This window comes from Scardinius erythrophthalmus (assembly GCF_964197995.2).
Source record: "Scardinius erythrophthalmus genome assembly, chromosome: 7".
Classification (NCBI taxonomy): Eukaryota; Metazoa; Chordata; class Actinopteri; order Cypriniformes; family Leuciscidae; genus Scardinius; species Scardinius erythrophthalmus.
Window position 1 is genome coordinate 625,652 of NC_138227.1, and position 22,717 is coordinate 648,368.

A 22,717-nucleotide genomic window follows, 5' to 3' on the forward strand; every position below is an offset into this window, starting at 1 on the left:
TTACTGTAATCTCCTATTATCACTGTAAAGCTGCTTTGGAACAATCTACATTGTTAAAAGCGCTAAATAAATGAAGATGACTTGCCTTGACAGACAGGTTAATAATGTTTCAAAATGGGTTTTCCAGTTGAAACATTAGGATCATTTAACTCTCGTAGATAAAGATTAATACTGATGATTTGGTCACTCACCTGAAAATAGATATGATCCTGATTAATAATCATCAACTGTAAAGGAAATCACATGTATTTCATAGACAAACTCAGGCTGAAAGAACAAGACAAGTCGATGATGTAATTGGCACATTTCTTTATTTTGAAAACAGACATGAAACCATTTTCCACAATTTTACTCCTTATATTCAAACTCACTTGAACAAGAAAGGCTGGAGCTTTTTCTTTTTTGTTGGATTTTCTCAATTTTTAACATCAGTGCAGCAATAATCTCCAATTAAACGGTCATATAACACCACAGACATTAAAAGAAGCCACATGTATTAGTTGTGTGCGTGTGAGAAGGTTCTGGTCTCTGGAGGAAGGATTCTCATGCGATACAGACGATGGACAGAAGAGATCACTTTAGGAGAAGAAGAAGAAGAAGAAGAAGAGCTCAAGGTTTGTGTCCTTCGCTGACCTCAGCATCGGAAAACTCCCTCCAAATGTCAGAAAATCTTTGCCACACCAGAAAAGAGGACAAACATAAAAGCAGACTGTCTTCATCATCAGGGTAAAGAGCAGTCTGTCAATCATTAATGATTTACATTTCTCTGGTCGTGTGTTAAACGTTCTCCTCTTTGCCGGCGTCTGAAACGGATTCCTCTGCTGGTTTAGAGTCTTCCACGGCCTCTGAAAAGATCACAACAAACAAACTTACAAACTAAACACACTTACAAACCTCTGCTTGGGTTAATGTTCATATGCTCAATGTTAATGCACATGAATGAGACCGAAATGTTAATGCACATGAATGATGACGATCCAAGATGGCGCCGCGGATGGCTGCCTCGGTGTTGAGCTCTCCAGTTGTTACACTGTTTTTGTTAGTTTGTCCTGTTTTATGTTTGTCATTCGCTATCAGTTATACCAGGGACGAACTGCTGAACATTCGGCAGTGCACACCAACTGATCACCAACCAGTTTTTGATTCTTCTGGCGTTTTGCGGAACATTGTCGTCGGTTGCGCCGCTGCACTGTGGAAACAGTATAAGACGCGCAGGCGTGGGAAGCGAGCCGGCACACTCGTGAAGCTCAGGCAGCGCGGATTCAGAACGGCGCTGCCTAGCATCCATCTGGCGAATGTCCGCTCTCTCCCTAACAAAATGGACGAACTACTTCTGCTCTCACGCAATAACAAGGACTTTACCAACTCTGCTGCTCTGTGTTTCACGGAAACCTGGCTGAACGAAGCCATTCCGGACAGCGCGTTACATCTACCGGACTTTCAGCTGTTCAGAGCGGATCGCGATATGGAGTCAACGGGGAAAACGCGCGGTGGTGGGACATGCTTTTACATCAACAGAAGGTGGTGTACTGATGTAACTGTGTTAAGGAAGATGTGCTGTCCTGATGTGGAAGTGCTTTTCATTAACTGTAAGCCGTTCTACTCGCCGCGGGAGTTTTCCTCGCTCGTTCTCATCAGTGTTTACATTCCACCGCAAGCACACGTGAGTACGGCGCTGCAACAGCTGGCTGATCTGATCACAGAAACAGAACAACAACACCCGGACTCTGTTCTTATCATTCTCGGAGACTTTAATCAGGCAAAACTCACACGTGAACTGCCTAAATTCAAACAGCACATTACATGCCCCACCAGAGACAATAATATTTTGGACCATTGCTACACCACAACAAAGGATGCATATCGCTCCGTCGCCAGAGCAGCTCTAGGACTTTCCGATCACTGCCTGGTTCATCTTCTACCAACTTACAGGCAAAAACTTAAAACTGCTAAGCCAGTAATAAGGACTGTAAAGAGATGGACCAACGACACAGAGCAGGTCTTACAAGCCTGTTTTGAATGCACTGACTGGAGTGTTTTTGAAGCTGCTGCCAGCGATCTGGACGAGCTCACAGAGACTGTAACATCATACATCAGTTTCTGTGAGGATTTATGCATCCCTACCAGGACTTACTTATCATTCAACAATGATAAACCATGGTTCACACCAAAACTCAGACAGCTTCGTCAGGTCAAAGAAGATGCCTACAGGAGTGGGGATAGGATCTTGTATAATCAGGCCAGGAACACATTGACAAAGGAGATTGGAGTGGCTAAGAAGAGCTATGCCAAAAAGCTGGAAAACCAGTTTTACTCCAACGACCCTGCATCAGTGTGGAAAGGCCTGAAAGACATTACCAACTACAAGTCACCATCCCCCAGCATCGACAGCAACAAGCATCTTGCGAACGAGCTGAATGTCTTTTACTGTAGATTTGAGACCCCCGATCAGACACCCCATACCCGCCCTGACCATCTCTCTACACAGCCATCAACACCTCCAGCCATCCCCCTCCCCTCCCCCCCTGCACTTCAGATCAGTGAGGATAATGTGCGTCAGATCTTCAGGAAACAGAAGAGAAGGAAAGCACCAGGCCCAGACGGTGTTTCACCAGCCTGTCTGAAAACCTGCGCTGACCAGCTGGCCTCTATCTTCTCACTGATCTTCAACAGATCACTGGAGCAGTGCAAAGTCCCTTTCTGCTTTAAACGCTCCACCATCATCCCAATCCCGAAGAAACCAAAGATCACAGGACTCAATGACTACAGACCTGTTGCCTTAACATCTGTGGCCATGAAGTCATTCGAAAGACTGGTGTTAGCATATCTGAAGGACATCACTGGACCCTTGCTGGACCCCCTGCAGTTTGCCTACAGAGCAAACCGGTCTGTGGATGATGTGGTCAATATGGGACTGCATTACACCCTACAACATCTGGACAAACCAGGGACCTATGCAAGGATTCTGTTCGTGGACTTTAGTTCTGCCTTCAACACCATCGTCCCATCACTGCTCCAGACCAAACTGACCCAGCTCTCTGTCCCTAGCTCCATCTGTCAATGGATCACCAGCTTTCTGACAGACAGACAACAGCTAGTCAGAATGGGCAAAATCACGTCCGACAGCCGCACCATCAGCACCGGTGCTCCCCAGGGATGTGTTCTCTCACCACTGCTCTTCTCCCTGTACACAAATGACTGCACCTCTAAAGACACCTCTGTCAAGCTCCTGAAGTTTGCGGACGACACTACTGTTATCGGACTCATCCGGAACGGTGACGAGTCTGCGTACAGACAGGAGGTGGAGCAGCTGGCTCTTTGGTGCAGTTATAACAACCTGGAGCTGAACACGCTCAAAACAGTGGAGATGATCGTGGACTTCAGGAGAAACCCCCCTGCACTCCCTTCACTCACCATCATGGACAGAACTGTGACTGCAGTAGAGTCATTCAGGTTCCTGGGCACCACCATCTCTCAGGATCTGAAGTGGGACACTCACATAGACTCTATTGTGAAGAAAGCCCAACAGAGACTGTACTTCCTGCGTCAGCTGAGGAAATTCAACCTGCCACAGGAGCTGCTCGTACAGTTCTACTCAGCTGTCATCCAGTCCATCCTCTGCACTTCCATCACCGTCTGGTTCGGCTCTGCTACCAAAACCGACCTCCGTAGACTACAGCGGATAGTTCGGACTGCTGAGCGAATCACTGGCACTACCCTTCCCACACTCAAAGTACTGCACTCATCCAGAGTGAGTAAAAGGGCTCGCAAAATCACTCTGGACCCGTCACACCCAGCACACTTTCTGTTTGAACTGTTACCGTCTGGTCGACGCTACAGAGCACCGAGCACAAAAACAACCAGACACAGGAAAAGTTTCTTTCCCCAGGCCATCTACCTCATGAACACTTAATGTTCCCCTACTGTGGAACAAACATGTGCAATACTTCCCTCAGACATTTCATTACAGCACCTTATAACTTTATATATATTTATAATTTATAATCTTTTATTTTTATTTTATTTTTATTTTTTCTATTTTTTATTTATACCTATGTTACTTGTCACTTGTCTTGTCACTTTATATTGTATGTGTACTGGAAGCTGTCACCAAGACAAATTCCTCGTATGCGCAAGCATACTTGGCAATAAAGCTCTTTCTGATTCTGATTCTGATTCTGATTCTGAAACGGAAACTCTGGTCAGTGAAGAGCTTTCAGTCAAACCACAATGGATTAAAATTAATGTATGGCGGGTTTACTTTTCTGTCAGTTTTGGGTAACATTTACCACAAGATCCCATTAGTTAATGCATTAACTAACAATAGGCAGTACTTATTCATCTTTGCTAACATTAGTTTTAAAAGGAATACAACTGAAGTATTTTTCATAGTCAGTTCTTTTTAACAAATGCAGTTGTTTGTTGAAACCTTACTGTAAAGTGTTACCCAGTTCTCTTTCATCATCTCATGTTCGAGATCCACCTATGGGAAGGGCATCCGCACCTGACCTCTGCAGAAGCATCCAATTGCACCAAGTCTGGCCTGACAGACAGAAGCGCGTGTCCAATGCCAGGTAAGGGACCCGCCCCTTACCAAGTGTACCCACACCTGCACGCGCTTCTCTCCTCAGTTGTTATTCACTTCACGCGACCTCTTTGCTCCGCAGCTCAACTGTTTTCGCTGACTTCACCAAAGTCAACAGGAGGAAATATCTATCTTCGATCAGCCTCCGCCAGGCTTGATTGCCAGACGGTTGCGTTTAGTTGTGATTTATTTCTGGTTGCCTGTTTCTTAGCTTTCACCTCTCCCATGGTCAAGCTCTCCGGTCCTGCTAACCCGTCGGACTCGCAGTCCCATGCCCTGCCGCCTGCGGTTCACTCATTGCCGCGAAGGATACCCATTCCTTTTGCGTAGTATGCATGGGGTTAAAGCACGCAGGAAGAAGCGCTTTCACTTCCAGAGTACTGCAGCCTCTGCCTCGCTCTGCCTAGGAAGCTTCTTCGACGTAGACTCAAGGTTGCTTCCACCCAAAGCACAGACAAACAGTATGACTCTGATTTTGGAGTGGGTGAAAGTGTTGCAGCTCCGGGGACTTCCCAGAGCATGCCTGCTCTAAGTTGGGCTAAGTCCAACGAGGGCTTACTCGAGGAAATCCTTCCCGGTATTTCCTCGCTCGACTATGAGCCGCTCGGCTCAGGCGAGGACGAGGACCCCGCTATACTTGATGGCTCGGACGACGAGGAAACCATCCCGTCAGGCCCAAGCTCCCCCGGTTAGCGGCTCGGCTGCACTACCGCACGCGGTCCTTCTCGAGGTGTGTGAGCGAGCGGCCGCTCGTCTCGGCATTGAATGGAATACAACTGAAGTATTTTTCATAGTCAGTTCTTTTTAACAAATGCAGTTGTTTGTTGAAAACTTACTGTAAAGTGTTACCCAGTTCTCTTTCATCATCTCGTGTTCGAGATGACTCAAATCCTCCAACAGCTCAGCCTGGTAGGCTGAGAGGAGGGAGGAAATATTTAGAGCCCGTACAGCGAGAGCCGAAGCCTTGTACGAGGCCTGAAAGACAGACCAAGATCGGGATGTGTATGACGGCAAACTCCTAGGCCCCCCCCCGGTCCTAGGAAGCAGCTCATGCCTGTCCTAAGCACATGCGTCTCTATTGAAGAGACCCGCTAGATCTTAAGCACAGCTTGGCGGGTCTTGAGGTTAAGGATATGGCAGCGTGTGGTATGGGCCCCGGCCCCCTCAGGCCCCGGCCACGGGACGGCCGTATCATAACACAGCCAGACCCAAGGCTCGCAGCAGGCCACCCAGCCAGCAGCCCAGCCATCCATCTAAGCCCTGGGGTAAGACGTCTTTCACTGCAGCTGCAGCGAAAAAGCCCACCAACTCTACCCTGTCGGACGTGAAGAGGAAGAGGCCTTCCTGATGTTCAGCTCCAGGCCTCCCGCACTCAGGGAACCCCATTTCCAAGCAATGCCTTTCTCATTGGCTTGTGGAAGCTATATCTTTGGCATATGAATCTAAGGGAGTGCAGCCTCCAGAGGGCATCAGAGCACACTCCACTAGAGGTATGGCTGCCTCTTGGGCTCTGTTTAAGGGAGTCTCTTTGCAGGACATATGTGCCACTGCAAGCTGGGCTTCTCCCCATACGTTTGTCAGATACTACTGGCTCGATGTCACCAGAACTCCAGTAGCTCATTCTGTCCTGGGTCTGGGCTCTTTGTAGCTTTGTGCTCTTAGGCCTGCTACCCCTCTTTAAGCCTGGGCTGCCTAGCCCAGCATTTTTAAAGTCACTAAGCATGTTTCTAACCTGCACCTGGCACCATATAATTCACCATTATAAGTGTGGTCAGGTTTATTCACAATTGCATGTTACCACGTTATTCTTTGTTGCTATGCGTCTTCCTCACTTTGTGTGGTGGGCTTCTTTGTGACGTGTCAGGTACCACCTTTCCAGGTGACCGTCCTCTGGCTTTCAGGGCCTCATTGTAGTGTATTGGGCAATCAGGGAGCTGTCCATATCTCCCATAGGTGGATCTTGAACACGAGATGATGAAAGAGAACAATAGGTTACTGTTCGTAACCCCCGAAGTGGAGAGATGCACCAAGCTTGCCCTGCTTGCTGCACGAGAAGCGAATATGCTCACTGAGGAAAGATAGCGCGTGCAGGTGTTTTATACATTTGGTAAGGGGCGGGTCCCTTACCTGGCATTGGACACGTGCTTCTGTCTGTCAGGCCACACTTGGTGCAATTGGATGCTTCTGCAAAGGTCAGGTGCGGATATGCCCTTCCCATAGGTGGATCTCTCCACTCGATGTTTCAGAGAACCGGGGTTACGAACAGTAACCTATTGTTTTTATATGCATATGTATGTTGCAATTCAACAACAGCCTTTATATTCATGATTAGGGTTGCAAATCGAAAATCGATTCCAATTCTGGAATCAGACTCTTGTTATAAAATAAAAATTTAGATTCCTCTTATCGATTCCTCTGTGAGCATTTCAATATGACTTTAAATCATTGAAGCGCGAGAGACTCATATTGGATCCGTGCAGCTCTTAAAGTGACAGCAGCTTAAAATTCCTGCTGCCGTCTCTATAATAAAACTAATCAAACATGATTTTCAGACTCTGGGCTCTATTTTAACGATCTAAGTTCATGGTCTAAAGCGTACGGCGCTGTGCACTTATGGCGTCCGAATCCACGTTTGCTTGTTTAACGATGGGACAAATGGTCGGTGCTCCCGGCACAGTTCTAAAAGGGTCATCCCTATTCTCTTAATGAGTAATGGGTGTGTTTTAGGCGTAATGTGCAATAAACCAGTCAGAGTCTCATCTCCCATTCCATTTAAAAGCCAGTTGCGGTCACGCCATGGCAGATTCGTTATTTACATGGAGGAATTTACATGTGGAAAGACTGAGCGCTTCTCTAGCAAGGAAACGGATCTGCTCGTGTGTGTGCGTGTGTGTGTGTGTGTGTGTGTGTGTGTGTGTGTGTGTGTGTGTGTGTGTGTGTGTGTGTGGTTAAAGCGCAGACCATCTACGGGACAAGCCGGATTCATCATATCTTTATGTACACAGTAATCATCTTTTACATTGCAATCCTTTTCTTTTTAATATTTGGCTAGTTTGTGTACTGCTGCGCATCCCTGTGTGTGTAATAAGCAGATTGTGTATAATAAGCAGAGTGTAAGCGTATAGGCTCATATTACTTACGCACCATCTAAATAACAAAAAACTACTGCGCCATTGACTTTAGAGCAGGTTTCAGTTAGTCAATGGCTCAGTCTATTTCAAATCCTCAAAATAGCAACCCTCCTACAATGATCCTGAACACACACCTGGTTTTCAGACCAGCACAGATGGGCACAAATGCATTTGCTATTTAAACAACGTGGAGGAGGACAATGAAATTTCGAATATTGAGGTCAGGAATCGGATACTTGTTATAAAATTAAAATTTTGATTCCTCTTATCGATTCCTTTGTAAGCATTTCAATATGACTTTAAATCATTCAAGCGCGAGAGACTCTGTTTTCTGTGTTTTTCACAGATGTGTATCAGTATATTGGATCTGTGCAACTCTTAAAGTGACAGCAGCCTAATATTCCTGCTGCCATCTCTATAATAACACTTATCAAACAACAGAACACAGAGAAAAGAGAGTGTTTGTGTTTCTGACGCACCCCTTTTGTCTATTTGGTCTGTTTCCTGGCTCTCGGCGGCTTCAGGCACATCGGCTTGTTTGGCTTCCTCCTGCTTCTCCTCCTTCTGTGCGTTGGCATCATCGGTGCTCGCCGTGCTCTCAGCCTCTTTAGGCTCGACCGCTTCCTTCAGCTGCTCCTCCTTCTTAGTGGTCGTGTCTGAGGGGGTGGGGTCAGCTGCTGAAGTGGGTGGGGCTTCAGCAGAGGTGGGCGGGGCTTCTGCGGCAGCAGGCGAGTTAGGCTGCTTGGCTTCCTTGCTCTCCTCAGCTGTTTCCGTGGAAACCTCAGCCGGTTTCTCCTCAGATGGAGAGACTCGCTCCTTCTCCTCTGTGGCTTCGGTGGACTCGTCCGGAGCGGCATCGTTGTCCTCGTCTTTCTCTCCGTCTTTCATTTTTTTCCGGGTGATGTGTCCGCGGAAGCTGGCCTGGATCTTGGTGGCGGCCTTGTGGGCGTTTTCCTCTGGTTTGGTTCCATCCTGCTTGATCTCCTGATCGGCCTCTTCATTCTTCTCAACCTGAGACCAGAAACACAAACACCATCAGTAACTCATCCGAGCCGCTGCATGTACCCGTAAAACATTCAAGCAAACTCAAGTGACAAACTGTCTTTGTCACACATATGATTGAAAGATCTGGGAAAGGTTTCATCATTGGAAAGGGTTCATATTTGGCTGCAGGTTTGTGACACTGTGACAGAAATCTGTTAGTCTGTAATAGGAGAATGCATCAGTGTGCGTGTAACCCAGTGGCTGTTTAGTACATTTTCTTTACAATAAACTTAAACTTCTATAACTTTTTTTACACTTTAATTATTTGCTTTCACTTCTGTAATAATCTTGAGTGTCTTCTTTAAAAAGAGACCAACCAAATCATTCATTAATTATTATTTATTCAACTATTTAAGTTAATTTTTACATATATGCTCAAAAGGGGGGGGGGGGGGGTAGTTAACAGGTTAAACCAGAGGTCTTACTGTTCAGCTAGTTCAACTAAGAAGATTATTTTAAAACTGTTGCTCTACCATGATACTAGCTAAGCTGAAATAGAGAAAAGGATCAGTTACGATGTAACCTTGGTTCTCTGAGTGAAGAGACTATCACTCCACTCCGTTACATATTCAATATGTACAGGAATTTGACCCTCCAGGTCTAGTGGCGTGGATACTCTAATTTTCAACAACATTTATTAGTGCTTTATAAAATACACATAGTGCGTGAATTCACTGCTATCCTTTGATCGGAACATGTCCCAGAGCAGCCTCAGGGTGGAAAGATAGTCTCTTTACTCAGAGAACCAAGGTTACATTGTAAGCGAATGTTCTCTATCGTATTGAGACTATCTCTCCACTCTGTTACAGATTCTATTGTACGGGAAGATTCGGAAGATGAACAGATTAACTATATACAATATTTACAATCTCAAGCCAGGCACCAGATGGTACCAACAGCTCAGCTCAACGGAGGAAAGAGGCCTTACCTATTATGATCCTGCTCAATAACAGAATAACAGCGCAGCTAGACCTGAAGCCCACCTTATATGACATGTTCATTTCTAGTTGCACCCAGCACCAACCAGTGGATGGAGATGTCCATGTAGGTGCATGACAAATCTCCTTCAGAGAGCCCATGAGGTTTCAACCCCTCGAGTTGAGCGTGCCCTCAGTCCTAGCATTGGTGGTCCATTTGCCATCTGGATTATCTCTACAACTCAGTGCGAATACCTCACCTTAGATAGTTGCTTGCCACAGCAAGCATACAAACAGCAAATCGTTTTCTGAATGGCGCTTCAGATAGACTAACATTGTTCTTACTGGGCAAATTGGTGACTATCTTTGTTCCATCTTCTCATTTTCTTGTGGAATAAAAAGGTATGAAGTTCAACTCGTTGATTTAGGTGTAGATCAGACAGCACTTTTGGCAGAAAAGCTGGGTTTGGGTGCACTATAACCCCTGAACCCTCTGGCATAAACCTAGAGCAGCGTTAATGGACTGAGAGAGCATGAAGTTCCCCCATCCTTTTTTTAGCAGAGGTTATTACCAGGAGGAAGGCTGACTTTAGAGACCACAATTTCAGGTCTGCCGATTCAAGGGCTCAAATGGGGGTTTCTGAAGTGCCATCAGGACTCGGTCGAAGTCCCACTGTGGTACGATATGTCTTGTATTTTGTGCTGTGCATCTTAGAGCACCATTGAGGAATTGAGAAATCCGGCTACAACAGTGCTCTGATAGTTTGTAATTCCCCACTCGAGCCCCTAAGGGTGGCTTGAAGTCTTGAAGTGCGAGACGGACTACCTTCAACTCTATTGATGTGCTGACCTGCCCAGTTACTGTTCCAGCATATGTAAGAGGGAAAGTGGCACCACCTGCACTGTGACTGCCATCAGACCCATAAAGCAGAGACAAGCTTTTATTGCCTGCTGTCTCTCTAAAGCTAAAGTCACGATTGCTTTTCTGGAGTCTTAAATCAGAATCAAAAACAGTGATTTGAGATGGCTTGCTCTTCTTCATATTAAGACCCAAGCATTGGAGATGGTTCACAAGCATAAACACATGTTGCCTGCATAATTTTTCTGTCTGCGCACATACAAACCAGTCATCTAGATAATTCAAGACCATGATACCTAGGTGACGAAGGGGTGCCAGGACCGCGTCTGGGCCAAGACAATGCCGAAGGGGAGGACTCTAAATTTGTAGGTCCTGTCTTCAAACTGAAACCTCAGAAACTGCCAATGACCTTCCCAGATAGGGATCTGGAAGTAGGCATCCTTGAGATTGAGAGTGGCAAACCAATCGCCGTCGTATCCTTGAAACTGTCAGCATTTTGCATTTCAGGGGCCGAAGATATTTGTTTAGACCCCTGAGGTCCAAGATTGGGTGTAGGTCCCCATCTCGTTTGGGTATGGAGAAATAATAAGGAATAAAATGGCTTGTCGGTTGCCTATTTTCACCTCCCTGATGGCCCTTTCTTGTGGGTCTACAGCTGTAGGTCACAAAGGAACCCTTGTCAGGGGAGGTACACCGGGAAACTGCAACCCCTAAGTCATAGTTGACAGAGCCCAAGCTCTGACCCTTGCCAATAGGGAGCTTGGGCAACCCGATACCAGAACACCCAGGAAGCAACCCGTGAATGTTTACACTACAATGTGCATCCAACGTGTCTGACTGGATTGGCCACTTCGCGGCACACCAGAGACACCGAGTAATGCATGAAAGAAGTTTGCTCGGATCTTACTGCTGCTCCTAGGTTTATGCAACTGCGTGCAAAACGCCTTACACAGAACTTCTATCAATGCAACTGAAAAAAGAAACCTTTACACAGCAATCCTGAGAGGCTGCCCACAGACAGACGCCTGACCTTAAAGTAAGTGGATTACGAGCTGAATAAAGTATTGAGCTTCCACGTCTTGCAACAAAGTGGAGATCAAAGAAGCAATGAATTCACACCACTATAGGTGTTTTATAGGGCACTAAGCTGAGGAGTACCCACGTTACCAGACCTGGAGGGTCAAATTTCCTTACGTATAGTATAGGATGTGTGTCGGAGTGGAGATGTAGTCTCAATACAATAGAGAACTGACCATTCAAGCCAAGTTGGTGACGCTACAAACAAAATGGACCGACTGACTGACTGGACACATGGATCGCTCTCTAAAGCCCCGCTCACTCCAAGAACTATAACGATAACTATATTAGCATCCACACCAACACACAATATCGTTCTGTTTATTAAATGCTGTGGTGTGGACATTTTTACATTTCTGAATGATTATTTAAAACTACTGTATCTTGTTATAGTTATTGTCATTGGAGTGTACGAGCCTTTACAGTGAGCGGCCAAAGGAAAATACCTTCCCATCATGCATCTGTATGTACTATTATAACTGTGTTTCCACCGCAGGAACTTGGGACTTTGGGCTGGTACTCAGTGTGTTTCCACCGCAGGAATCAGGGTCTAAATGACGTTCCGGGTAAATATTCCCCCCTCGGAAAGTCCCTGCTAGCGAGGTAGTATTTTTTCAAAGTTCAGGAACTTTCAGGGGTGGGACTTGGGCACTGAACATGCTGATTGGTCGAGTTCATGCCGCATTTTAATTGGTTGAATTGGTTGCGGTGCGTGCAGTAACAGTTGTTTGCTATTCGAATCAACAATGGAGTTTAAAAAATATGACAGACGGACCGACGCCGAGGTTCAGGCTTTACTGAGCTTAAATCCAGAGGATGAAATCCAGCGGGAACTGTAAAGTCGCGGGCAGTCCTATGTCACCGGACTATTTGCCTTAATCTTCACGGTACTTTAGACGCGGTGGAAACGCAGACAGCAACAGGTCTGGGGGAAAAGTTCCTGGGAAAAAAGTTCCTGGGACAAATTGTTCCGGGTAATTTCCGTGGAAACGCGGCTAATGATGATTTAATCGGATGTCCAGTTGAAGAATCTGGATCATTGATTTCTAACTTGAACTTGGAAGGACGTTCAGCTGCTGAAATCCCACAATTACAAGCATGCCGAGCAATTTTCCTGGGATTGGTGACATGAAGGATCAGTGAGTCTCAAGGAAAAGTCCCTTTTGTTTAAAAAAACTTTTCATTGAAGTGAGTAATTATCTGATTAACTGATAATTATCCAGACGGATCTGAAGAATCGTGGCCTCCTGCAAAAAAAGTCCATGTTTCCCTTTGGGATTCATCCCGACATGATTAACGCCATCAGAGCTGGAGTTCAGTCTCTTCAGGATCACACACTCATTTCACATCAGTTTTCTGCTCACAACCAATATCACATATAATTAGCTTGTTCATATTAATAATCAATATCTGCATAACATGGCAAAGCTAAAAGCAACGCAGATGTGAAGATATGAAAGAGACTGACGTCAGACCAAGAAGAAAGGAAAGGGAGAAAGGTGAACACTGAATATGAATGGTCAATATTTACCTCGTCCATCAGGGTCCAGGGAGGCATTTGTCCACAGAGGGCCTTTTAATTTAATATTCAAATGTGTCTAATGAAAAAAAGCAAGCATAAAATGAAAGAAAATGTGTGACATATATAATGCATGACAAAAACACTCATAGAACAAACTCATAAGTAGCTTAAAGCAGATGAAAATAGTGTAAAATCATAAATGCAAACTGAACGCATGCCAAATAAATGACAGTTAGATGAAGGCTATTTGATCCCAAAACACTTTTTCATTTATATATGCAATCGTACTAATGCACTGCAGAGAAGTGTGTCACTTCTGCATGTGTGTGTGTGGATTTATTGCTCTGTGTGCACTGGGTGTGTGTGTGTGTGTGTGTGTGTGTGTGTGTGTGTGTGTGTGTGTGTGTGTGTGTGGACTGGGTGTGCGAGCGGAGGGTTATGCAGCATCCCTTCTCATAACCTGTATATGCAGATGTGTTACACTCAATATTAATCAATACGCATCTCTGGCTGTCAGTCAGCATCATATTCGATCCGCACAGATCTGTGTTATTAATAAAAACTATACTCTCAATGATACTAAAATAACACACACTGTGATGGTCAACAGGTGTTCTCACACACAGCGCTCGGGTCTGGACCTGTTGCTCAGGTGTGAGTGTGTGAGTGTGTGTGTGTGTGTGTGATGTCACTCAGAGTGAGTCATTCTCGAGTCATATTCGCACCACACATCATGACATCATCAGCTGATCTCTGAAGTGAAGCTCGTTAACGGCTGAATAACGGTTAGAATGAAACGAACAATAGACTGAAGGTTTTCGACAAAAAAAAGCAATTAAAAATGAGCTTGATCTTCAGGAGCGTCTGATGTGATCTGGTTTAACGAGAGAATGTATTTTATCATGTGATAGACGCACAAATATATTTCACACATATGACGAACGGTTTTAACCAGTTAACTGTGGAAACACACACTATCAAACTCCAGAGCTTCTGTAAAATATGAAAAATGACAACGTCCACTAGTGGGAGGAGCCAGCTAAAAGGTTATAAAGCTCTGTTTCCATGGTAACATGATGCCCGATTTAAAAATGAGTGTTTTATACCTAATGTATGATGACTACTAAAGTATGACATGGGGAAGGCAGTCAGTCAGCGTGTCGAGTGTCCTGAAGTCTGCGGAGTGAAGAGTGGCTCATTTTACAGGAAAAAGAGGGCGTGTCCAATCAGGAGACTGACAGCATCATCTGGAGCGAGGCCTGATCGTAACTCACACACACACACACACACACACACACATCTATGAGTCATGGGTCACTTCATTTGATGGTTGGGAACATAACCGGGTTTCGGTTGTTGGGTTCAAAGGTCACGCTAAAACAAAAGCCAATAAAATGACCCGTAGTGAAAACAGGATCAATAATCCGACAGAAGCGAGTGTGTTTCAGATCAACCGGTGTCTCGTGCGGAGAGTTTCTGATTCTGAGGCTCAGACCCTGTGCAGGAAATATTTCACCATACAGGAGCGAGCGTCCTGAGTATAGGGAAATATCTACAATATATTATATATATTTCTGCATGTTAAATACAGTTATGCAGGATAATCTGAACAGTCTTGCAGCATTAGTGAAGGAGCCACACCTTAAACCCACCAGCCCCCACGACACACACACACACACACACGCGCGCGCGCGCACACACCCCACGACACACACACACTCACACACGCGCACACACCCCACAACACACACACAACTCACACCCCACAACACACACACACCCCACGACACACACACACACACACACACACACACACACTCACACCCCACGACACACACACACGCGCACACACTCACACCCCACGACACACACACACACTCACACACCCCACGACACACTCACACACACACCCCACGACACACACACACTCTCACACACATACACACACTCACACCCCACGACACACACACACACACACACACACACACACACACACACCCCACGACAGACACACACAGATACACACACACTCCCATGACACAGACAAACTCACACCCCACGACACACAGATACACACACACACGAGACGCGCGCGCAGACACAAACACTTTCTCTCTCTCTCTCACACACACACACACACACACACACAGAAGAGACACGCCTTAAAGTCTTCAGATCGCGATTATAATTCACCTGCACTGACTCATGAATATTCACGCGCCATTATAACGCGCTGACGTCAGATCTGCACCTGATTCACAATATTCAAATAAAGCCTCGAGCAGAAGCGTGGGCGCGCGCGCGTGTTTCTGCAGGAGTGAGACAAGAAGACCACACCCTTCATCTTCCTCATGTCTACAGCTCCATCTCTCTCTCACACACACTGTCTCGCGTCGCGTCGCGTTCAGTGGAGTGTAAGAACAAAAGAGAGGCGAATGATTCACCTGCGGTAAAGATGAGTGAAGATGTTGAACAGACCCGAACACACACGACAGGATTCCTCAAAAGCGGCGCGAGGCGCGGCTCTCACACACACATGCACGCACACACGCACACACACACACACACACACACACACACACACACACACACACACACACACACACACACTCTTCTAAAGCCTTTAGAAAATTAAACCTTATAACTATTGCTTCATAAAACGCTCACATTCCCGCTTGAGGGCTTAATTACATCCAACTTTCATCTCCAGAGAAATCATTATAATTCCCTCGAGACACTAATATCTGTTGAGACACACACACACCACACCCTGAAACTCATCTCTCTCTCTCACACACACACACACACACACACACACACACTCCATCTTCACTTCTACACTCTTATAATGCAGCATGATGATACACCTGTCTGACAGGTACAGTCCTGATTAAACACTGATCTCACGAGCTTTACAGTGAGAGTGTGTGTGTGTGTGTGTGTGTGTGTGCTCATCATCCTCATCCTCACACAGGTTACTGTAGCAAAAGTGTGAATAATCCAGATATTTACCGGCTTAGTTCTTCTGATACAGCACAGCATAGTTGTATCCTTTCAGCGTCTCGCTCTGTCTCTTCCTCTTCTCTTCTCTTCTCTTCTCTCTCTCTCTCTCTCTCTCTCTCTCTGTCGTTCACACACACCGGCTGTATCAACAGCTGATGATTCTGATGCTTAAACTCATCACAGTTGAGCCTCAGTCACACTGTCTGTCTGCCTCCACTGCCAACAATGAGAGTAAATCCCACCCTATAAACCCCCTCCCTCTCTCTCACACACATACACACACACACACACACACAGGCGCGCGCGCGCCGATGAACCCGTTGCGCCCACCCCTCCCGCGGACACGCGCGCGCGGCCCCGCCCTGATCACACTCTAGTCTATATGAATGCATAAATCTGTCCGCTGAGGTTCCAGTGCGCTTATATGAGCACCTCTATGTGTGTGTGTGTGTGTGTGTGTGTTTGTGTGTGTGTGTGTGTGTCCAATAGATCTGTAACACAGGAACAGGCCACATTAAAGGTGACACATATTATGCCCCTTTTCACGAGATGTTAGCCACTTATTAAAAAAACTAATTTTGATTGCAGTTTTAAATGTGACATATTATGCCCCTTCTCACAAGATGTAATATAAATATCTGATGTCTCCAGAATGTGTCTGTGAAAATTCAGCTCAAAATACCAGATCATTTATTATTGCTTGTCAAATTTGCCCCTTTTTGGGTGTGAGCAAAAACACGCCATTTTAGTGTGTGTCTCTTTAAATGCAAATGAGCTTTAGCTCCGCCTCCGTTCAGAAGAGGGCGGAGTCTTTACACGAGCTTCAGAATCTCCAGCAATAACAGAACAGGCCAATCTCCCTCATCCAGAATCCCAGAATAACCAGTAGCGAGTGCAGCCTTACGGAGAGACTCAGGAAGAGTTTCTGAATGTTAGTGGAGACTAACATCTCTCGCGAAACCAAATGTCGGCTGGTGTGTGTAAACGTGCAGATTAAGGGCCGGTAATATTATAATAAGATCCTCTTCATACGTCAGAAGGGGAAGAAATCTGATCGGCTTATTTTCTGACATGCTTGCAGAGAAAGACTCGCCAGAACACAGTTACTGGGTTTCACTTTTCACGTTTTCTGTGTCGGTAGAAGCACCGGGACCCGATTACAGCACTCACACACGGAGAAAGATTTTCATGATATGTCCCCTTTAAGGCTGCTGTTCCCATGGTAACGGCTGTGAATGATGCCCATGTGTTCTCGCCCCAGGGTGAGTGTGTGTGTGAGTGTGTGTGTGTGTGTTCGGGATCCCAGAGGCCGGTTCCTGAGGGACCCTCTCTGACCCAATAGCTGGACATCTCCATCAGAAGCGCACGACTCTCAGTGTGTAAAACACCTTCTTCTGTGTCTGTGAAGGTCAGAACACACACATCTGCTCTCAAACACACACCTTTCCTTCACACGTTCGCTGCTCGTATATGTACATCACTGAAAGAAGTACGAGGAATCTGTAACACACTGAACTAAACATGATTCTTCATTGTCACCACACTACAGCGATGTTATTATTTTTCCAATTTGAACAGAAAGTAAATACATAAAATGTTACTAACCCTTCCTGGCAGACGATATTGCAACGTTTATTATAAATGATTTATTATTGTGTATATTAAATTCATGTTCCTGGTAATCTTGAATCAGAATAAGTTCCTCTTCTCTTTTCTGATGATGTGGGCGGGGCAACCTGTCACTCACATGAGATCAGCCAATAGCAAACCACAACCATCCAATCAATTCCCCACAGACCCAATCAAGCCCCGCCCACATTTGTTCTTGTTCCAGAAGCGCTTCACTGGGATATACGGCACAGTAGAGGAGAGAAGACCAACTTTAAACAGTATTTTCTTACAAAAACAACATTCACAACATTTATTTCTACAGCCCTTTACAGATTGTTTCATAGCAGCTTCACGGTAATAAACAGGATAATAATTGTAAAACTCATCAATTATGGAAGAGAGAAACTCTCATTGAAAGAAATCAATCGGGAACATTCCCGGAGAGATAGACGGGCTGATTTACTGCGTCTTCACAGTCACGTCAGATCTCAGTGTAACTGGAATACCTTTATCCGCACACAATCCTGCTGTAATTCCACATGTCTAAATCTCTAAAGCTGACGTCAGAGGTCGGAGGTCATCCTGAACTAAAGGTCATCTTGACTACTGGCTGTTCATGGCATGATGAAAAAATACGGGGGAAATGGGTCCAAACCTGTTTGACTGACTGACTTTCTTGTGTGAAATCAAATATCAATGAAAGTCAATGGGGTCCAAAGTTGTTCGTTTCCCAGGGCTCTTCAAAATAGACTCTTTAGTGTCCAGCGGATGATAGAAATTCATACAGGTTTGAAGGCCATCAGTAAATGATCCCGTTTGAGTGAATTATGACGGATCTCCACAATCCTCTGGAAAGCTGCTTCGAAACAACTTAACAGATGACAGGTGTTAACCTGAGGGACTCAAGACTGCGAGAAATCGATTAAAGAGAAGCCGTTAAAGTCAAGCTATCTATTTTATGATGACACAATGCGCATTAATATCAAATTAAGTAATAAACATAGACTAAGTGCAGAACCCTTCCTCCATACTGACGGATCTTACAGCATTTAGCCGTAACAGTGATGTGTTTCAGGCGTAACAGTGTTTCTGTGAGGTTTGTGACTTTAGTGCATTTGCATTTTGCTGATTCGGATCTTGTGTGTGTGTGTGTGTGTGTGTGTGCGATACCTTCAGTCTGCATCAAACGCCCTACAACGACTGCACCTCCACCCCCGATCAGGCTGGCAACTGTTGCCACGGCAACCACACGGAAACGGCATCCTCTGACTCCAGCTGATGGTGAAACTCCATCCATCTCTCCCTCCTAATGTGTGTGTGTGTGTGTGTGTGTGTTCACAGGACCCCACGGACACGGCTGAATCCCATGCATCTCCGCTGATGCGCCGTCTCCATGGCAACAGGCCAGAGCGACATCCAGAGCAGATGACTTACACACACACACACACTCGTGCTGGATGCATTAGAGAGGTGCGACTCACTCTGGGCTGTAAGATATCACTCAAAGCATTAACAAAACTCCTCAAAATGCTTTTACATCCACAAATTCATATTGCACTGAAATGGTTTAGGAAAATGGATCGAGATGCATTATAACCAATAATACACTGACCACATTCATAGAAAGAGATCAGCCAATGACTATCAAACCAGAAGCAGAATTCATTTGATCATTGTCATAAATACACAAATAAAATAATGTAAGACTATAAAGTCCATCTTAAGACGGATTCAAAAGATCTAAAGATTTTCTAAATTAAGTCGCTTTCCCAAATAAAGGTTCCAAAAGGTTTTGCTGCCATTGAAGAAGCGTTTGGTTCCCGCACACGTCCTGAAGAGTGAAGCCGGAGCGTTTCGAGTGCCCCCTGGTGGCTGTCTGAGGTATAGGTCATAAGCTCCGCCCTTCTCCATGTAATCCAATGGGACTCTCTAACGAGGTTAAATGTTGTGGGAAGGAAGAGGCGGGGACCAGCGAACATTCAACAGACTTTATTATGCCCCTCACGGACGACTGCTGTCACATAATAAAACATAAAAACCACAACATAAATCCAGGCCTGGCCTCTCTCTATCTCCACTGTCGTCGCTCCTCCTTTATGCTTCCGCTTCTCCGGGAGAGATCCGAGACCGGTGCGTCTCACAGGTGTCGCCTGTTTGGTGTGGGGGGGGGGTGTGGGTTGTTTGGTGTGGGGGGGGTGTGGGGTTGTTTGGTGTGGGGGGTGATGGTGTGGGGGGGGGGTGATGGTGTGGGGTTGTTTGGTGTGGGGGGGGGTGTGGGGCTGTTTGGTGTGGGGGGTGATGGTGTGGGGTTGTTTGGTGTGGGGGAGGGTGTCTGGTTGTTTGGTGTGGGGGAGGGTGTCTGGTTGTTTGGTGTGGGGGGTGATGGTGTGGGGTTGTTTGGTGTGGGGGAGGGTGTCTGGTTGTTTGGTGTGGGGGGGGGGTGTGGGGTTGTTTGGTGTGGGGGGGTGTGGGGTTGTTTGGTGTGTGGGGGGGTGTGGGGTTGTTTGGTGTGGGGGGGGTGTGGGGTTGTTTGGTGTGGGGGGGGGGTGTGGGGTTGTTCGGTGTGTGTGGGGGGGGTGTGGGGTTGTTTGGTGTGGGGGGGGGTGTGGGGTTGTTTGGTGTGTGTGGGGGGGGTGTGGGGTTGTTTGGTGTGGGGGGGTGTGGGGTTGTTCGGTGTGTGTGGGGGGGGTGTGGGGTTGTTTGGTGTGGGGGGGGGTGTGGGGTTGTTTGGTGTGGGGGGGGGGTGTGGGGTTGTTTGGTGTGGGGGGGGTGGGGGGTTGTTGGGTGTGGGGGGGGGGTGGGGGGTTGTTTGGTGTGGGGGGGGGTGGTGTGGGGTTGTTTGGTGTGGGGGAGGGTGTCTGGTTGTTTGGTGTGGGGGGTGATGGTGTGGGGTTGTTTGGTGTGGGGGAGGGTGTCTGGTTGTTTGGTGTGGGGGGGGGGGGTGTGGGGTTGTTTGGTGTGGGGGGGTGTGGGGTTGTTTGGTGTGTGGGGTTGTTTGGTGTGGGGGGGGTGTGGGGTTGTTTGGTGTGGGGGGGGGGTGTGGGGTTGTTCGGTGTGTGTGGGGGGGGTGTGGGGTTGTTTGGTGTGGGGGGGGGTGTGGGGTTGTTTGGTGTGTGTGGGGGGGGTGTGGGGTTGTTTGGTGTGGGGGGGGTGTGGGGTTGTTCGGTGTGTGTGGGGGGGGTGTGGGGTTGTTTGGTGTGGGGGGGGGTGTGGGGTTGTTTGGTGTGGGGGGGGGGTGTGGGGTTGTTTGGTGTGGGGGGGGTGGGGGGTTGTTGGGTGTGGGGGGGGGGGTGGGGGGTTGTTTGGTGTGGGGGGGGGTGTGGGGTTGTTTGGTGTGGGGGGGGGGGTGTGGGGTTGTTTGGTGTGGGGGGGGGTGTGGGGTTGTTTGGTGTGGGGGGGGGGTGTGGGGTTGTTTGGTGTGGGGGGGGGTGGGGGGTTGTTTGGTGTGGGGGGGGGTGTGGGGTTGTTTGGTGTGGGGGGGGGGTGTGGGGTTGTTTGGTGTGGGGGGGGGTGGGGGGTTGTTTGGTGTGGGGGGGGGGTGTGGGGTTGTTTGGTGTGGGGGGGGGGTGTGGGGTTGTTTGGTGTGGGGGGGGGGTGTGGGGTTGTTTGGTGTGGGGGGGGGTGTGGGGTTGTTTGGTGTGGGGTTGTTTGGTGTGGGGGGGGGTGTGGGGTTGTTTGGTGTGGGGGGGGGTGTGGGGTTGTTTGGTGTGGGGGGGGGGTGTGGGGTTGTTTGGTGTGGGGGGGGGTGTGGGGTTGTTTGGTGTGGGGGGGGGGTGTGGGGGGGTGATGGTGTGTGGGGGGGGGGTTGTTTGGTGTGAGCCGACTGAGTCGTTTGATCAGTTTGCTGAAAGCTGGTTAGACCCTGAACGCAGATTCAAAAATCAGAGAGCTAAAACCTTTCCTTGACGGAGATGAATTGCTCTGTGTTGGAGGCAGACTGCAACAGTCAGACTTCAGTTACAGAGAAAATCATCCATGGGTTCTGCCCAACAAAGACAGATACTGTGCGCTGCTGGTTCAGCACAATCATGTATCATGCATTCTGGTCTGAGAGACACACTAGTACAAACTAGAAGTAGACACTGGATTCTGCGAGCCAGACAAATCGTGAAAACTATTCTGTCAAAATGTACTGTGTGCAAAAGATTTAAAGCAAAGCCCGCACGGCAGGACACTGCTCCATTACCACGAGACAGAATATCAGAAATTGAGGTCTGTGGAAACGAGCCTGAGGAAGGTGCTCGGAAAGGCATGGCTCACTCCTTGCAGAAGCAGAGGCCACACTGAAGTCCAGACGCCTCACCTTTGTCCACAATGAGCTGGACGAGCCGCAGCCACTAACACCAGCACACTTCTCGGTGGGTGAACGACTCTCTTCACTGCCTCCAAAACCACTTCCGGCAGACTCTGGTCATCCCACTGTGAGTAAAGAGGATATGACAAAAAGGTGGAGATCCAGGAGCCGACTCCTGACCAATCGCTGGAGGAAGGACTATCTACTGGACCTGAAATCTGCACATTCCTGCGACACACAGAAACCTACGGAGATGAAGATGGGTGACCTTGTTCTCATAGGAGATGCCAACATGCCGAGACAAACCTGGGAATTAGGAAAAATTGAAGAGCTGTTCCCAGGCCGAGAAGGCAGAGTTAGATCCTGTGCTGCGTTAAAGAGACCCATTCAGTGCTTTACGCATTAGAGATTTAAACGGATGAACAGTTGCTCATGGGTCTAACCCTAACACGTCTCACCGCTCCCCGTGATCGTGCTTTCCCTGCCGCTGGTCCTAGATCGTGGAATAATCTGCCGTCGGACGTTAGATCTTCATGTATCTGTACTCTGGCATTAGTACGTGGATGTTTCTGTGTTTTGTGTTGTTCTGTTGGTTTCTTTTTTACTGCAGTGTTCAGACTCTGGAAGTACGGTGGTCGTCTGTAAGGGGATATATACATGAACGAACGAGATGT

General features: G+C 47.2%; 1 protein-coding gene across 8 annotated transcripts; it reads right to left on the reverse strand.

Moving 5' to 3' along the window:
* Positions 1 to 287: 287 nt before the first annotated feature.
* Positions 288 to 16,451, reverse strand: gap43 (growth associated protein 43). 8 transcript variants are annotated; one of them, XM_081370268.1, is made up of 5 exons: positions 16,148 to 16,391; positions 14,242 to 14,394; positions 13,145 to 13,211; positions 8,196 to 8,727; positions 288 to 845 (listed from the first exon to the last, which is right to left on the reverse strand). In XM_081370268.1, exons 3-5 carry the CDS (start codon positions 13,169 to 13,171, stop codon positions 778 to 780), a joined length of 627 nt encoding a protein of 208 aa, XP_081226394.1. In that variant the 5' UTR covers positions 13,172 to 13,211; positions 14,242 to 14,394; positions 16,148 to 16,391; the 3' UTR covers positions 288 to 777. The 8 variants fall into 8 exon arrangements, with proteins under 8 accessions (XP_081226394.1, XP_081226396.1, XP_081226395.1 ...); XM_081370270.1 differs by lacking the exon at positions 16,148 to 16,391 and adding an exon at positions 15,329 to 15,416 and having other exon boundaries at positions 294 to 845; XM_081370274.1 differs by having other exon boundaries at positions 296 to 845; positions 14,242 to 14,311; positions 16,148 to 16,282.
* Between the last annotated feature and the right edge of the window lie 6,266 nt (positions 16,452 to 22,717).